This window comes from Cyprinodon variegatus, unplaced genomic scaffold (genome assembly GCF_000732505.1).
Source record: "Cyprinodon variegatus isolate N-32 unplaced genomic scaffold, C_variegatus-1.0 Scaffold177, whole genome shotgun sequence".
Taxonomy (NCBI): Eukaryota; Metazoa; Chordata; class Actinopteri; order Cyprinodontiformes; family Cyprinodontidae; genus Cyprinodon; species Cyprinodon variegatus.
Window position 1 is genome coordinate 244372 of NW_015150630.1, and position 17827 is coordinate 262198.

The 17827-nt window shown below is 38.6% G+C and overlaps 1 protein-coding gene across 8 annotated transcripts in view; it reads left to right on the forward strand.

Annotated features, from left to right (window-relative positions):
- Positions 1–17827, forward strand: part of mef2a (myocyte enhancer factor 2A) — a 90073-nt gene that overhangs the window by 63640 nt on the left and 8606 nt on the right. For 3 of the 8 annotated variants that reach the window (XM_015378712.1, XM_015378710.1, XM_015378711.1), the window contains exons 4-7: positions 6083–6214; positions 6284–6418; positions 8502–8724; positions 10501–10560. In XM_015378712.1, the coding sequence (XP_015234198.1) occupies positions 6083–6214; positions 6284–6418; positions 8502–8724; positions 10501–10560 (550 nt within the window). The remainder of the gene's footprint in view (positions 1–6082; positions 6215–6283; positions 6419–8501; positions 8725–10500; positions 10561–17827) is intronic. The other 5 variants (XM_015378713.1, XM_015378715.1, XM_015378714.1 and 2 more) reach the window with 5 other exon arrangements.

Consider the following 17827-nt stretch of genomic DNA (forward strand, 5'->3'; position numbering starts at 1 on the left):
ATGTCTGGCTGAACAGCATGATTCGAAATTTAAAAGGCATTAAAAAGCTGCTTTCATAACAAGAAAACAAGCGAACATGGTCTGGAGCAGCAAACGGCTCTGATGTGTGAGAACACCCCTGCCGTGTGTTAGAGTGGGCTCCAGGGCTGCCCCCTGCTTTGGTCATGTCTCTGCAGGGTCGCCGGTGATTGGCCAAGCGTGGGAAGCAAGGTCTTGACAGGTGCTTGGAAGAGGTGCAATTGTTTGGCCATGTGCTTACATGGGGATCAATTTACTGGAAGCTGTGAAAAGTGTAAGCTTAGATGAAGCAGAGGGGTTTGAACTCCAGGCCTGCTAAAATCATCATTTGATTCTGTTGACAGCATGATCAATTTGAAATTCAGCAAAGATGATTTTAGTCAAAGGTTCCTTAAACAAAGGAAACTGGATTTATTCAGAAGCTGAAAGAAGTGCACATCTAAAAACTAAGGTGTATCTTTGACAAATACTTACAGCCACTCACAACGATTGGCAATTGAATTTATGCCAATCAACATAACAGTAATGTTTTTGGTCTTTTTGAGGAAGCTGTAGTACTTGGAGAAAACAAATGCATGGAGAACATATAAAACCTATACAAAAAGACCCTTGGCCTGGAGTGGAACCCAGGATCTTCTTGCTAAAAGGCAAAAGTGCTCAAACTCCCCTACTATGCAGTTCAGAATGTAACTTAAACATTTATTTCTACAAATGATTTCAGGATGCAAAGCGCCTTTATGATTAGAGAGAAAAACTCTAGGGATTCTTTAATTTTAATTAATTTTAATTAATTAATTAATTTTTCAATACCTGAACCATTGTAATGCATTTCTTTGAAAATGTGTGTAAACAAAATGGATCAACTGAACTCAAAGAGATTAAAGGAATATATCTATACTATATTCTTCTAATTATAATATAATAATATTCTATAACCTGAAAATAATTAAACCTTATATATAGAAAAGTCATCTATCTGAAAGATAACTTGGAATTATTTCGATTATATTTTATATATATATTTTTTACTCTTAATGTTACTGTCAGTATATTTAGTTACCCTCATATTCAAAAGTAATTCACACTTCAACAATGTAAAAAACAAAACAAAATGTGTTTTGTCCCACAATGCAGAAATTCACTCCCTGCATTTAACCCATACCCTTGGGGAGAAGTGGGATGCCATTGTGTGGCACCCGGGGAGCAGTGTGGGGTTAAAGGTTTGGCTCAGGAACCCAGATTGCAGGATGTGGGGATCGAGCAGTGTACTTGCAACCTTCTCAGAGCACAAGTGCACTGCTCTAATCACGAGGCCAACACTCCTCTTTAGTAAAAGTGGATAACCATTCTCTTTTTTAAATATTCTTCTGATATAAACCTGGAATTCTCCCCACATGTCCTAATTTTAAAATGGCCTGCAAAAGCAAACTGTGTGTAACTCAAAGAAGATGTTCAAGATTTGTTTGCTTTTTTCTGAAGAGTGCCCAGTACTATGTGGGCTCTACAGAACGATGGATGCTTCAACATGACGTTTACTAGGTTTTAGATTTAACAAAAAAACATACAAAGCTTTAAAATTTATTTCTAAAGGATTGTTGGCGTCTGCCAATATCATCACAAAAAGTTTTAGGTAAACATACATCTCATTTTTCTGATGATTTTTGCAAAGAGAATGCCTGTGGAATAACATTAGCTCGCCTCTGCTCTGTGTTGAGTTCTTGAACATTTGGCCCCATATTTGTTACGGTATAATATTTTCTTTATTCCAAATATTTGCATGTTGACAAAAACCACAAAATGAATGTTTTTCCTTTTTGTGAACCTTTGCTTTGACCATTATATTACTACATGGTTGCAGGCTGCAAATTAGCTAAGGAATTCAGCTGAGATGCCTGAAAAGTCATTTTGTGGTTGTCTGAGTTAGCTTTGCTTTGATCTTGATTGCGGTCCATCAATCAACTACTGTATGCCCAGTTTTGGCTTGTAGCATTTTATCAATGATCTTGTTGCTGTCTTTTTATAATATTTGATTTTTGATATACTGTATTTCAAATATTCTACTTATGAAATGAGAAGTCTTTAGTTTTCTTGTTTTACTGGGTTGGTGTTAGTAAGTGTTTAAGGCATCTAGAAAAGATACAAGCTTGGGTCATCCTTTCAGCTTAGGGGACCTTTTAATGTTTGAATAATTCATACATCTGAGTTAGATGATGTAAAAGCAGCCAAAGTCAAAGCAGAAAAAAAATTCTGGAGAGATACTGTGGAGATTCTAGGTTCTTGGATCTTGCATATTAAAAATGATAGTTGGCTTAAGGCTTTTCAGTACAACTCTGTATTTTTCGAACTTACATTTTGTCTACCCCTTGACTACTTTGGTTTGGTAGCTGCTCTCTTGCACTGCTGCTTACAACACCTCCCCAGATGGCTTCAGCCAAAGGGTGTGGTGTGTCGAAGCCTGGCCAGACTTGTTGTGAAACAGAGCAGATCTGCCCATCTCGACCAGTATGACCAACATATTCCCATAATGAGCAGGTTGAAACCTTAATTTGCAGGTTGGGATCAGATCTTTGACTCAGTGGTGGTGAAAGTGCATAGTTGGACTTCAGTAAACACAGGCCTTTCAGGACCCTAACTAAAGAGGGCTCTTTTAGTAAACAGGAAATGAACCAGCAAGGCGTTTTCTTAGAATGAGAAGAATGCCTCTGCTCTGTACCACACCAAACAGTAATGCATCTGTGGTACAGCAATGGTCATTCATTATCCAGAGGGCTTCTCTCTCTTGCAGTCCTCTGGGCATTGTGGACACTTATGTGGGTGTTTATTCTGAACTACCTTATTTTCTATCTCAGCTGTCAAAGAGGCGCATATTTTCTGTGCACACGCTGCATATTAACATTGTTTATTGTGCCCCAAAAATACACAGCCCTCAAAAACACGTGAGTGCACGAATGAATGGAGACGAAGGGAGCAGTTTGAGACTTGGCACCTTCCAGCCTTAATGAGCCAGGGAATTATGCAGGAGTTTAAAACCAAGGCACAGAGTTTAGGAAATGCAGCTCATGCTGAGGTTGTGGTGGGGTAGCCGCATTGCCTGCACAGTCCTAACAGACCGTCACATCACTTGTCAGAGGATGCAGCAGCTGTAGAAGCACCCCCTCCCCCACTTGGCTGTACTCTTCCCTCAACTTCCACACATCATACACATGTGCACTACACATACAGTTTCTGTTTCACACACACACACACAAACATTTTCAACTTTGCTGTGTGATGAGGACCAGAAGCAGAGAGCGAGGTCTCATTAGAGCTTGTAGGTTTCCCCTTCCCTAGCTCGCACTCCGACCCCCTCATCCACAGGAGTCACTGACCTTCCTGTAGACACAAGGCCTCCGAGACGGCCTGCAGACAGGGCAGGGCACTGCCGTGGACCTGATAGAGGAGTCTCAAGAGCGGCACATAAATCATGTTTTTGATGTACGCTTCCTTGATATCACAAGCTGTCATATGCTGTCAGTGAGTCTTGTTAACGCTGCTATTCAGAGCTCTAACGAGGAGCAGAGACGAGCCTGTATGAAGGGGAGCATAGGAACGGAATATCAGGGATATTTGTTGACTTGTTTCGCATGTTTCTCACTCCCTCTGAGCCTCTTTGTGATGCTGTCACATTAGGGACTTGTTGATTATTTCTGTTAAATATGTAAGTATGTTCTTAGATAAACATTCAGAACAAACATGACTGATTTTCCCAAAGGATTAGATTCCATTTGATCATATGTACTAATCTGAACCAATATATATATATATATATGTATGTATGTATGTATGTATGTATATAGAGATTAAAAGAGTCTGTCAAAGTTCAAAAAGTTACCAAAAAATGTATGTCCATGTTAGAAGGCAAATCAAGAAGATCACCAATTAGATCAGTGGCCAGTGGCAACTCTCTTTCATATTCAGAGATCCAGGGCTCAGGTGGGAACATATACCAACATGAACACTGCAATTCTGGACTTTAAAGAAGAATTATTAATGAACAGGAAGCCACTTGAAGGCTTGTAGTAGTTGTTGAACCATGTAAGGGGAACGGCAAGAAGCCTATAGGCCCATTTAACCTGATTGTAAATATGTAGACCCACAAAAACTTGAGGCAATTTTATGTATTTTTTTCATGTGTTTTAGAGTCTTCGACTTAAATAGCATTTAATTTATTTTTTTTACATCTTTCAGACAGTAAATGTGCGGCAGCTTAGCAGTGAAATTCAAATTTCTATTTCATAAAGTGCAGCAATGAAAAATGTAAATAGTGTGGGAGAAAAACATGGTGTAAAAATGCATTGACTTCAGTCATAGTCGATCATCATCAGGGAGTTTACAGAAAACCACAGCAAGAGCAATGCCAATGATGACCATGCAAGCAGTGTGAGGTAGTATAACTCATTAAAAGAACCATTAAAAGACTACAAAAGCACTTGCAGAACACAGATCTCTGCCAAGCAGCAAATTTTGCCCCATATCATGATTGACACCTATAGCTAAAACTCACACATGATCTGGATCATTACCAAATTATAACACATTTTTCTTTTAGCATGAGCTGCACCTTTGGAAACATTTTTCTTAAAATCCTGTCATAGGTTTCTAAATAAGGCACAGCATCTCTGCAGCCTCTGGTGTTTGATCTGCTCTCACCCTCTTAATTCTGCGTTTTTGTCTTCAGTATAATACTATAAGACTTTTTTCAGTCCGATGCTGAAGCTGGCAATAGTCACCGATGCCACCCTCTGGTTTAGAAGGGAACTGCTTGTTCCGCTAAATAATGTGAAAAATTTTTAAAAACAATCCTGCATCCAGATGATGATGTGGGTCATCACATTTAGTTGATTGTCCATGGGCTGAGGTGCAAGTTTGGTAAACAATTTCATTATAATTTGTTCGTAACTTTTAAAAACTTTCCTTTACACAGACCTCCAGAGAGACGAACAAATACACACACAGACACCCTCAACTAAAAACTTAACCTCCTTGCCAGAGGTTATGAGAAGTATTGAATACATTTCACAACTTCTCCATCCATCCAAAATGTTCAATAGAGATCGGACCACTCTGTGAACTTTATTATGTCTCTCTCTACAATTGTACATCATAATGATTTCCTGTTTTGCTGCCATTTTAGCTACTGTCTGTATGCTATCTTTTGAGGTTGGATGGCTGTCCTTTAGTCGATATAGTACTGCCATGCCAATTTAATAAACCCATTAAAACCACAAGGGCAGTGATGTTTGATAGACCTATTTAGAAAAAAAAGAATGGGCAAAAATGTTTGCTCTGATTGAGATATAGTTTGTCTGCAAGTTTTGCACAGAGAACTCGCACTGAATCTGCAGTAGGACCATTTCTTTTTTTTTTTTTTATCTTGGGGAGACTTTTAGAAAATGATGTATTAGTACATATTGAGTGTTTTTCTTCTCTTGTTTTTGATTTGATATGATGAAAAGGTCAAAAAGGTTTCAGGGGTTTGAATATTTTCATTAGACCTTTTATGAAGGTGTCCAATATTCATCTAGAAACCTATCAGTCCTGTGGTAGAGATCTGTGTTTTCAGCAGCAAAAAAACACTTTAGCTGAAGTGTTGAATTGTACAGAAGTGCCGTGTGGTTTCAGAAGTGAGAATGATCAAGTCCGACTTACAACAAGCTGAAAAAAAACTATACAAAACCATATTTGTGTGCAAACCTCAGCTGTTAAAACCATAATTCAAGACAATGGCTCAGTTCTCGTGTGATTTAACATTTAAGTCTACATATTCGTGCACACCAAACTGGCTTAATAATGCTGATAAATAAGGCCTCTGTGGGAGTTGCACCATCTGCTGCACGACTTGTGCTTCATGACTCTCACTGTATGTTTGTCTGCCTACAGAATTTATTTCCACTCAGATTAGACCTCTTTTTGAGGATGTATTTCTTTATGGACTGCGCAGTAACTGAGAAACAGAAAGAAAAGAAAAATCAACAACAAAACGTTTTGCATACCCTGTCTGTTCAACTGTGCAATTTCATTTCAGAAATTGAGAAACAAAGGCCATAATGACTGTGCTAGTCCCGATCCTGATGACTGTTTCGGGCACAGCCCCCTCATGGATGACCATTTCGGCAAACTAAGCGAAGACAGTGATTTAATGTACAAGCGCTGTGGTGTAAGTACTTCCTTTTGTCTCCTGCTGTTTTGTGTTGATTTTTTGTCTTTATGTTGATGTTCACCACAGGCGCTAAACAAGAAAGAACACAGAGGTTGTGATAGCCCGGACCCCGATGCCTCATATGTCCTCACTCCTCACACAGAAGAAAAATATAAAAAAATTAATGAGGAGTTTGATAATATGATGAGAAATCATAAAATCGTAAGTACTGTAAATGCAACGTTCTTGCTTGGCTTTGTGGCACACAAGGATTCTCTCTTTTTTATTAATTTTACTTTTTGTTGCTCTCTAGTCAACTTGTGTCAGAACTACACTTCTTTTAGACTAATACCCTTAACAGGGTTTGCATTCGTTTCTTCAGTTGATTTATTTTGCAGCTTATATTTTGACACACCCTTACAAGATTGCATTTCATTAACAGATGAAATGTTGCATGCTTCTGCTAAAACATTGCACCCTTTTATCACGGGGATGGTTACTATAAATTCAAGAGGACTAACTATTTTAACAAATAAAAATGATATAAATACTTTCATTCAAGTTATATATCTCAAACACTTGCAGTAGCTCTGGCATTGATTAATTGTATGCGTCCTGTTGTAATATTCAATGGTATGCTGGATAAAAATACAAAACAATTTTACAAACCAACACTAAAAGATAATATTTATTAGATTTCCTTAACAATGTTGTTACCCTTGTGCAAGAACACATACTTTCTCACTAAACGGTCATTTAATTCTTTCCATTTCCCTTTATTAAAAGACCCTGACTTTGCCATTAACAAACTAATGTCCGCACCACCCAGCTTATTGGATGATACTGCAATGAAATGCACCTGTTGTTTTTACAATTAAGGCTTTGCAAAGTCAGCACTTTGGAAATAAATGCAACGAGTCGAGGTTGTTGGAGTGTTTAATCTTTAGTAATACTCTCTGTTTTGTTATAAAAAAAAATAAATAAAAAAAATAAAAAATAAAAAACCGAAACAATTCGTTACTGTCAGTATCTTTTTTTTTTTTTTTTAAGGTGAGGATTACCTCTGAAGTGCTGATTGCTGCAATGCCACTGTCGTCACAGTATGCATGACCTTGTTTTTGTATTTTGTTTTGTTGTCTGTTTTTTGTGTATATCGTGGACTTTTGAAAGTGTATCTGTGTTTAACAGATGATTGTTGTTGTACACGTATGCATTCACATCTCTAAAAATCAGAGGGTCGTGAAACGGTGACTTTATTTCTGTATCCAGTATAAAGATAAACTCACATATTTTATGGAGCTATTCAAAAACAGAAGGATGTTATATATTCCAAGGAGTTTCGTTAAATATTAATATTAATTAAAAGCTAAAAACGTATATAATCATAGAGATCTAATGAAAAAAAGGTCTTGCAAACTTCAGTTGCAAAGCATATGAATGGAACTTTTGGGAGTAAGCAAACCATGTGGTCATAAAAGAAGCACATACAAGAAAAAACACAGTTTTAGGAGGATTTTCAAGTAATATCTATTCAAAAGTTGAGGTGAGATTAGCAAGAGGGAAGTTGAATGTGAGGTTTCCACATCGAGAGAGGTTCTGAGGAACCACGTCATTTACTGTCATTGGTCAGCTGGGATTTATCAAGAGAATCAAAGCAGGACTGTCAAGAGGAGGATGACGAACACCAGACTCATCCATGTAGACGAGCCAAAGGCCACTTTTAAAGGAAACTAGTTTTCTTTACCAGTTTGAAGAGCCACAGACTGATCACTTTTCATCCCTTGTCACATTAATGTGGTAATCTATGCAAAACGAGCTCCAGCAAAGTATAGGACACATGCACTGCAGGACATAGACATGCTTTAAAGTAGGCTGATATTTTTTCTTTTTTCATTCTGATTTTCTAAGAAACTATTTTTGGGGTTTTCACTAGATAGAAATCATAATCAACAAGGCGATTAAAAATACACACTTGGATTACCGTATATCATTCTGTCATAAAACTTTATGTGGAACCAGTTAAATGTAATATGATATTGTTATTTGTTGTGCTGCACCTGTTTACTTGATATTATAGACTCAATGTTTGTGCAGAGGATTGTAAAGATTTGAATGTAGCTCATTTATTTTAGTCATTTTTTTAATCGTCTTATCATTTTGTACATTTCTTACACTTTTCAAGCCCCCCTCTTTGCAGGAGCTGTCTGTTAATGTTCCTATGACAACCGACGTTCAGCCACATATCAGAACTTGGATTCGGAGTGTGCTGTGTGTAAATATTTATCTGTGTGTCTCCTTTCTCCAGCCCACGGCGTTGCCTCAGCAGAACTTCTCCATGCATGTGGCGGTGCCCGTGTCCAATCCTAACGCTATGTACCAGGCGGGAGGGAATCTGGGTAGCCAGGCCCTGGCAGCAGCCACGGCCTCACTGAATGACAGCGGGATGCTGTCCCCTCCGCAGGCCTCCCTGCACAGGAATGTTGGCTCTGGTGGAGGATCGCAGAGGCCCACCAGTGCAGGCAGTGCAGGTTAGTGAACACGAAATAAAGCTTTGTTTCTCTATCGGTGGATTAAGTTCTTACAGATGTTTAAAGTGTTTGGTGCTTGGTTCATTTGTCTTCTAGTTTTTACTCGAGAGCTATCAGTAACAAAGTGTGGGTACTGGGTTTATAGTTTTCTTAATTTAGGGACACAAATGCTGAAAGCCTGGGGAGAAAGTGAATGTGATTGTATAATATTTTCTTCATTCTCAGATTGTCAATAATAACATACAGTAGCAGCCATTCAAAATGGTCCTTCCCAGTCAAACAGCAGCCAAATGGCAGCCCACTTCCCTGCAACTCCCAGCAAAATGCCCCCCAACTTCCAGCCACTGGAGTGACCCGCTCCTTCTCCTGGGCGTACATATGTTTTCTATTCTGACTCCACCCTTTCACTGAATTACAGGGTCTGACCAGGAGATGGTGCTTCTCTTTAGATCTTAATGTCCACAAATCGTGACAGAAAGAATATTTTAGTACAAAGATTCATGTTTAAAAAAGGAATTGTAGGGGACCAGCCAAGGACCAACCAAGGACCCATCAAAGTGGGGAAATTTTGAATGGCTACTCCTATAACACTTTGTTAATTAGTGAGGTTTACCTATTTGAAGTTTTTCTAGCAATTTTTTTAATTTTTGCTTCAGAATTATAAAAAAATATTTCCCGATCTTCGGATGTAGATCTTCATTTCAAAGAATAAAAAGAGGCATTTCTCATTATTGCCCCAAATGGCATTGATTATGGGGGACTTAATGCAAGGTAGTCTCACACTAACACTTTTAACTAGCGACTGTAGAATGTCTTCGCACCCACTAAAAATGTCATCATCACACCTTCTCTTATATCAGCTTGTTGAAAAAAAACAAAACCATGTCAGATGTACCTCTTCTTGCATAACCGATCTGACTCAATCCATCAAAATGGTTCTTGTAGGATTTCTTTGCTCTGAGCAAAGTGGGGATGCATGAAACCAGCTTCCTAAAAGAGCTTTAACCACACATTAGAACTTCTAGCAAATGGTATGTACTAAACGGCTGCTTTTTTTTTTTTTTTTTTTACCTCTTTCATTCTTTTATCTTTGTCATCTAGTTTCTCATTTTGTGTAACACCAACTTGTTTCAAAAATAAAATTCTTTGGTAGTTTTGCACACCTACAGTGCATCCCGTTTAGAGATGTTCAGGCATTTTGCAGTGAGGTATCTTTAGAATGTTGTAAGAAGCCAATATCTTACTCTACCTTTGGTTGTTAATTCTTTTATTGTTCTTGTTTAGTATAAATCTGAGTTATTTAGACCCTTTTGTTGAAGCTAAAAGCTACTCTAAGTGGTAGTAAGAGAAAAGTAGATTTATATCTTTTACACTATCATCCCATTTGCACAGTGCTGTATTGTTTTTGCTTCCTTAATGCTCTTCTTTAAAAATGCTCTGCTCAAGGTGTATGTCAGATTATATAAAGCTTGCTTTCCGAGAGCATGCATAATTGCTTGATGAAGATCTGACGCCAACTGTAATGCTACGATCATTAGCTCAGTTCCTATAAGCATGCTAACACTCACAAAAAAACAACATGCTGATTTAGCTCTCCATCAACATCTATTCTAAAAATCTTCCCCTACCAAGAGGAAACAAGGCAGACTTTCATGTTCTGTGAGGATAAGATTGCTTGACATTCTGACGTCTGGTCTGGCATCTCCATCACATGCTCTGCTCGCTTGTAGAAAGGATGCAGATGGTTAATCATATCCACTCTGTGCATCTCATTAGGTGGCATGCTGGATACCACAGACCTTTCAGTGCCAAGTGGTGCGGGCTCCAGCCCAGCGGGTAAGTCCTCCTGGAGAGATTCATTAGCCCTCTGTTGCTGTGCCCGGTAGGCCTCCTGCTTAGCACATGGGTTGGGTAGATGCCTTTAAATAATAAAAAAAAAAATGGCTTCAAAACCCTTCTAACCACCTCTCATGGATTGTGAGTTGGTCAGATACTAATTTTGCTGCATGAAAAAGTAAATCTAATTTAAATAAAAAAATAAAATCCACACACTTATTTTTTTTCCTTCTCTGTGCTGAAAAATGTTTTAAGGCAGGTCATTAGCTGTCCACTGACATTGTAATGAGACCTATTAACAGGTGCATCTGTTTTCCCACAGCTTCCCCCTCTCTGCCCTTATAAGGCCGGGGAGGATGGCTAAGATGCCTAGAGCAGCATAACCCTGCAGCTATTCAGGCCATGTCATCCCACTAAGTCCTTAGTACACAATGACCGGACAGGCTGTCATGGCTGAAATGTGTTCAGTGAGTTGTGCAGGCAGGTGGAGTTTAACTCTTTCTTTATGACTCAGTGGGATTACCGGTCAAATGCAAAATATCTTCACAGAACAGCATGACGTTGATGTCTTTCTTTGGAGCTATTTTATTCTAAACGTTTCAGTAAGTGAAGATGATCAAATGGGCGGCAGGTTTTGATTCCTTATCTGGGTCGAGACCTCATCCCTACCGAGGGGGGTGTTGTAGTCACCATTAGGCAAAGTACAAACATGTTGCAGCTGTTGCTTGTACTGTGTTTGCAGAGGAGCCGAGGCCACAAACAGAACAAGCCTCTCAGGCCCCCATGTCAGATGACCCTTCCTGACATACTTATGATTTTTCATGAGCCACAGTCATGAGCGCTGTTAAGGCATTCAAAGGGGACAGATGGAAGATGAATCATGTGATATCTCTTTTCTATTTAGATGGTGTCACAAATGACAGAGGACAATGCTCAGGAACACGTCTAGTTCTATAACTACTATTCTAATTTCCTGTTTGTTTGCTATGTTTTCAAGTGTTCTGTCTCATATGTGCTTGTATAGTGCCACTGTGAGCACCATTGGCCACATTCATTGGCTGCTGCTGTTTTTTTTCTCAAATAGGCCATCTGTTGTCCTTGTCTGTGGCTGAGATAATGGCTCATCAGCACCTTTAAAAACACAACTACTTTTCTTTGAAGTTATTTTTAAACTTTTTTAATACAACCGTGCACACTCCAAGTCTGCAACTTGTACGAATCCAGTTAATTGCATCCAATGGTCCTTGTGACGTTTGAAAGCTGTAGGGAAGTTGGGAGATTAAAACACCATGCAACATGTATTTTAGCTTAACTTATTATCTGACCTGGAAGAATATGCTTTTAAAGTAGAGAATCATATTTCCTATTTTCTGCACTATAAGTACTCATAGCCATGGAACATTCTTGTAGTGTGTTACTTTAACCACACGAACATCAATGTTTATATGTTATATTTTTTATAAACAGTTTTCAATGGCTGTCACAAAAAGTGTTAGGTGCAACAGAACTCAAACCGTTTGAACTTGTAAACCTCAATTACTAGTCATGCTTCATGCATTGATCCATACATGAGACAAAAATTTTACTTTTTGGTCCACGTGGAAAATATCGTCTATGGCAAGAAATCTACGCCTTAACTCATTTGGAACACAACGCCCCTATGTTTAAACATGGTTGCATCATGTCTTTAGGGTGCAATTGTATACCCGTTTACACTACCCTTTTAAAACCGTGCCGAGAGTGGTCCAGGGACGGTAAGCCGGGATAACTGTTGAGTGTAAATGGAATAAAACTGAACTGGACTGTGCCAAACACAACTGAACTGCACTATATCTAGTACTAGTTCCACAGCAGGGCTTGACATGGTTCAGTTGTGGCTCGGTTCCTGATAGCAAATAGCTCAAGAGCAGACTGCGTCATCTTCTATTTACTGTCAGCTGACTCATTTCCGGCGTCCGGCTTTGATCTCTTCACCTGTTCACAACACAAACTTCTCCTCAGCTTATTAACAATAAATGGCATCAAAAGAGAGTAGTGCAACCTGGGATCACGCCGAGATTGAGATGATTCCTTCTTTGCCTGACATTCCGCAAACAATCAAATATCACTTATATAAACAATCATAAGTTCCTGAATGTCATGTGCGCTGCCATTTTTGTTTGCGCAATTCCTGCCTTGAGAGCTCTAGTATCGTGGACCACCGATAGGAGGCGAGGAACCGTGCTAGCATGATGTGCAAATGATTTAAGAACCAAGCTCGGCACGGTTAACTGATCTAAGCTCAGTCCGAACATGGCACAGGTTGGTTTCAGAGGGCTAATGTAAATGGGGCAATACTGAACATGTTTTGAATGCAAGAGGTGCCTGGTTTACATGCAGAGTTTATGGTGGGTGCACACTACGTGGTGTCAAGAGGTCCTACGGTGCGTTTTGAGCATTGAAGCGACAAGCTCATCCAAAGCTGCAGAAGCTAGTGTTGGAAATCTGAAGTTTTGCACTGATTCAGTCAATTAGCTTATAGAAACAGACACTTCATCCAAGCTGTGATCTCTCCTCCTACTGAGCTGTCAGCATGAAACTATAAAAATGTAAAAATACAAAGGAGTTAAATGGTACTGAGATTACAGAAAAGCCAGGTGAATTATTTTTTTATGTACCAGGAAAAAAAAGAGTGCTCTGGTCATCATTAGTACTCCGCTGAAATATTGTGTTACTAAAAAGTTGTTTATTACATACACTAACAAAAAATCTCAAAACCCGCTGGCATAGAATATTCTATTTTATATTCTGGTACTTGCAGTTTTTACCTCAACCTCAAAAAATGCTTTATGTTAACTTTCTGCCAGTAACAGAAAATCCCTGACATTCTGGTCAGTTTAAGGGATCGTCAATGAGATTACTGGTGCGGTCATGGGTCTTCATGCTGGGGTTCTGCCACCTGAAACAATACCACAATATTTAAAAGCAGGATCATAACTCTGATTTACTGACTAAATCCTAAGTACTTTTTCCCACTGTCATCAAAGTTAATACAGCTAAGCCACTGTTGATCAAATTTGCCATTGTACACAAAAAAAAAAAAAAATAGCCAAGGAAAGAGAAAAAAAAAAGGAAAAACAGGATTCTTCCTTCAGGACTGCATCAGAAGGGTTTCTAACCACTTACAACTTATGTGCACAAGTGTCCAAGTTGAGGTGTTGGACACTTTTTGTGTGTCCTTGAAATGCATTTGGTGTTAATGTGCCATAAGAGAGGAATGAAGCAATGAGAGGCTCTGAAATACCTGGAGCTGTGTCTGCTGAACATGAGTTACACTTAATTTGCTGTAAAATCTGTTCCCCTTTATTTACTTAAAAGAAAGAGAAATAAAATCCTAGCTATTTGAGCTAGAGCTATTTTGCAAAAGAAATAGGTGAAAAAATAGTTTGAAGACATGCAGAATGGTTTCAGGAGATCCTTAAAAGATTTGCAGCAGAACTTTCAATAAAAATTGGTTCCACTAACCCTTACGAGGGGCTTAATTGGACCTTAAGACAAAGGAAAACTACATTTCCTCCACCCTCCATTGAATTTATGCATCGCTTGGTTAGAGTTCTTGTTTGTATCATGAGAAAATGTGAACTACAGAAAGGGGTTCTGAACTAAACCTAATGGAGTAGTGCAGCAGTGAAATTGGGTCTGTTTAGTGAAAGCTTCATTTTAGGATATTTATTTTCTTCCTCAGTACGTTTTGATATATTTGCCCAAGATTAGTTGGATGAGCAAAATATTTTAAATCCTTATGGTAGATGCAATTATTTTTTACCCCCACACTTATTCCTCTGAGATCCAACAAAAGATCAGTACACGGTTTATATTAGTTGAAAGCCGCTTTTTGTTGTCCTTGATTGGCTCCCATTATTTGTTCTCATTCACACATACGTACACGTGGGATGCTGCGAACAATAACTCACCCTGTTCTTTTTCCCTGATCGTGAAAAGAAAAATGGAAGGCTTCAGTTGTAAACACAAGGCCTTATGTAATGCCCCCAGTTTTCCACACTATGTTAATAATTTAGGGTGACCATCATAAACCAAGCATCCTTCAGTGTGGACAGGTTTAGGTAGCAGAGGACTTACAGTAAAGGGCCAGAAAGTCTGAATATAGCATGAGGACAGATGTTAGAAACAGCCCTCAGTCATCAATTAAGGCAGTGTCTTAGATTGCAGTTGGTGCCTTGGCTTTAAATTAACTTTTTAGGTCAAGTACATTTTTTTTCATGCTGGCTAATCGTTTCATTCAGTCATCATCAGACTTCTCAGGGACATTTGTCAGATGAGAAAGTCCAGCGGATGAATTCAAACCTAAATCAATCAGTGAAAGCAATGCAGATTTTCTATGTTTGCCTTTCGATTAACTAACAGATGACAGAGTAATACACTCTCCTCTGTCTGTCAGTGCAGAAAAAGAAAAACATCCACATTGACTGAGATGATAATTGATCCTGGGGTTGCATGACTAGTAAAACTGCAATAACAAAAACAGCAGCCATGGTACTTATGCTGATGTTTTGGTCAGATATTGTTTTGGAGCAATTACATCAGTTGGGCAAAATGAAACCCACAGAATCACAGACATATAAGCAGAACAAGGGAGTTATTGTGGGTATCCTGTGCTGCATATGATTAAAGTTTATAGATTTAAAGGGGATATATATATATATATGTAGCATATGTATATTGTTTTGAGGTATCACTCTGCCATATAGTGACTGACACCTTTGCCCAATACTTTAAATTTTTCCTAGAATTTTTGTCTCCATTGAGAAAAATCTTTCCCATAGTACTATATGATGGCCCCACCACCATGTTTTACTGCTTTGATGCTGTGAGGGGGATGCGGCATTTTACCAAGATAGAACATTTAGCAATTAGCAGGTACATTTACATTTTTGTCTCAACTCAACAGATCAGCATTTTCCTTTTTTTTTTGCTGTGTCTCCCATATCCAAGGGCTTCAACCCTGGTCATCTGTGCCCACTGCCCTGTATGTTTCAGCTGTATCTCTACTTCAACACACCTGACTGATATTATTGTATTTCCTTCTCAACAGCCTCCGAGGGTTGCAGAGGTCTTTTAATCACTCATTTATTTAAGTCAGGTGTGCGGAGGTAGGTAAAAAACAAAAAGAAGCTAGACAAGGGACCCTGAGAACCAGAGTTGAAAACCTTTCCCCCATACTGCATGACCTTTGGCAAAATTCATACAAGAGTTCTTTTGGCTTTTTTCCTCCACAGTTACCCTGAGCCTTTTGGCTTCTCAGGCCCTTTCTGCACTCTTTCCCCTTTTCAGTTGGCCGAGCTGTGCTCAGTGAGATCTTCAAAGCTTTTGAAGTTGTTTTTTAACCTAGATCTACTCTACTGTCTGTGAAAACACAACCTCATGCAAAATCATGAGGTGTGTTGCTTGGTCTTCATGGGGCTTTTTGTTCACTTGTGTTCTGGCCTGCACAGAACAGCTAAAGTATTTATATTAAAGAATTAGTTGGCTCAAGAATATATTGTACTGCACTAGATTATATAGAGGGGTAACTAAGTTAAGAGGACTGAATATAAATGCACCCCAGTTCTTAAATTCATCATTAATCATAACTATGGGCTACTCTGTGTAGGTCTGACAAATACATCCCAGTAAAATAAACCAAAGTAGTGGTTTTAAGGCCATATTCTTATATGTGCAAGAGTTTTAGTTTGAATACGTTTGCGATACAATGTAAAAAGAGACTCCAGTAAGCTGGCCTTCTGAGCATGCAGCATTTACAATATAGGGAGTGCTGTTACAAATCACAACAACAATGTGGTTCCGGAGCTAAAACAAACAATCCAGTAATGACAGGGATGTTGGCTCCCTCCTCCTGTAAGTCAAAATGTCTGTAGTGAAAACAGCCAATTTGTCATCCCTGTTGTCCTGTTTTCTCTCAAAAACAACTTCATGTTTAATGTTCACTTCAGACTTCTGCCAGAGTTAAACACCAGCTTGCTGCTTGTTTTCAGATTGCTCTTTATGTGCCAAATTGCCACATTGCCTTCTATTCCTTAACATGAAATCCTATTTGCTCTAACTTCTCATTCCCACAAAATGACATCCTGGCTGTTTTTAATCAGACTTGCTATTTTTGGAGCATTGGACATTTACCCTGCTAATTCTGTAAACACTGTTTTCTTGCAGCGGCAGCCAAGCCTTGTGTGTGATCAAAGCCAGAGCTGATGGCGATAGCTGCTTGTACACACTGTTGATTCAGCTGTGAGATACTATTGTAGGCTCCATAAGTGTTTATTTGGCCATGAATTGTTGCTAGCCTTATCTGCATTCAGTGAGGGCTATTGTTCCATTATGTTTTTTTACCCCCGAGCCACCTAGTCATGTACACACTTTGTGTTTCTGTCGGCTAAAGACAATGGACAAGTCAGCAACTTGTTAAAGTGTTACTGATCTGTTGATGTTTTGGGAGATAACATGAATTCTTTTTATCCTCATAATTGTCAGATATAAAACTAAGTTTTTAAATTCCAATCAAATGTGCATTAAAAGCACAATCCTTTTAAAATTCAAGTGCACTCAAAGTATTACTTGTTCTCTTGTGCCATTTTGGTCTTCCAACAATTGAGGGCCTAGGTTTTATTAAAGTGCTGCAGACCTTGTGCAGATGAGTCATACAATACAGTGCTGATGAAAAAAAAAGCAACAAAAATATTGTAGGTTTGCAAAAACAGGAACTATCTCTTCTATTTTTTACAAGACGTGTTAAAACATGTCAACAGTTTGTAAACTAAGCAGATGCAGACACTTGCAGGCAGCTGCAATTTATCACGGTTGGACAATGAGTCCTTGTAACAGACAAACTCGAAGTGGATCTTCAAAGCAAGTCTGTTTTCTGCTTTTGTTAAATGTGTGCTAATCTGTACTAATGCAGCTCATGCCATGAGAGAGAACTCCTAACAACTTAAACTCCAGCAAAGAATATTTCTTAATTTTTATTTTTCCTAATTTTACTAATCTGTCCTAATCCATTGATGAGATTTATCCTTTTTGAAGTTGTAGTAGTTGGGTTACTAATTTTGAAAATAACCTGCTTGGATTCATGTTTGTTGTGTTATAAAAATAAGAATAATGATAAAGGAAATGACTAATGACTACAGTTACCAAGGTGTGACTGTTGAGACCAAACTCTTGCACTTTTCTGTTTTCTGCTTGACAAACTAACATAGCAGAACATTTCCTCAACTGT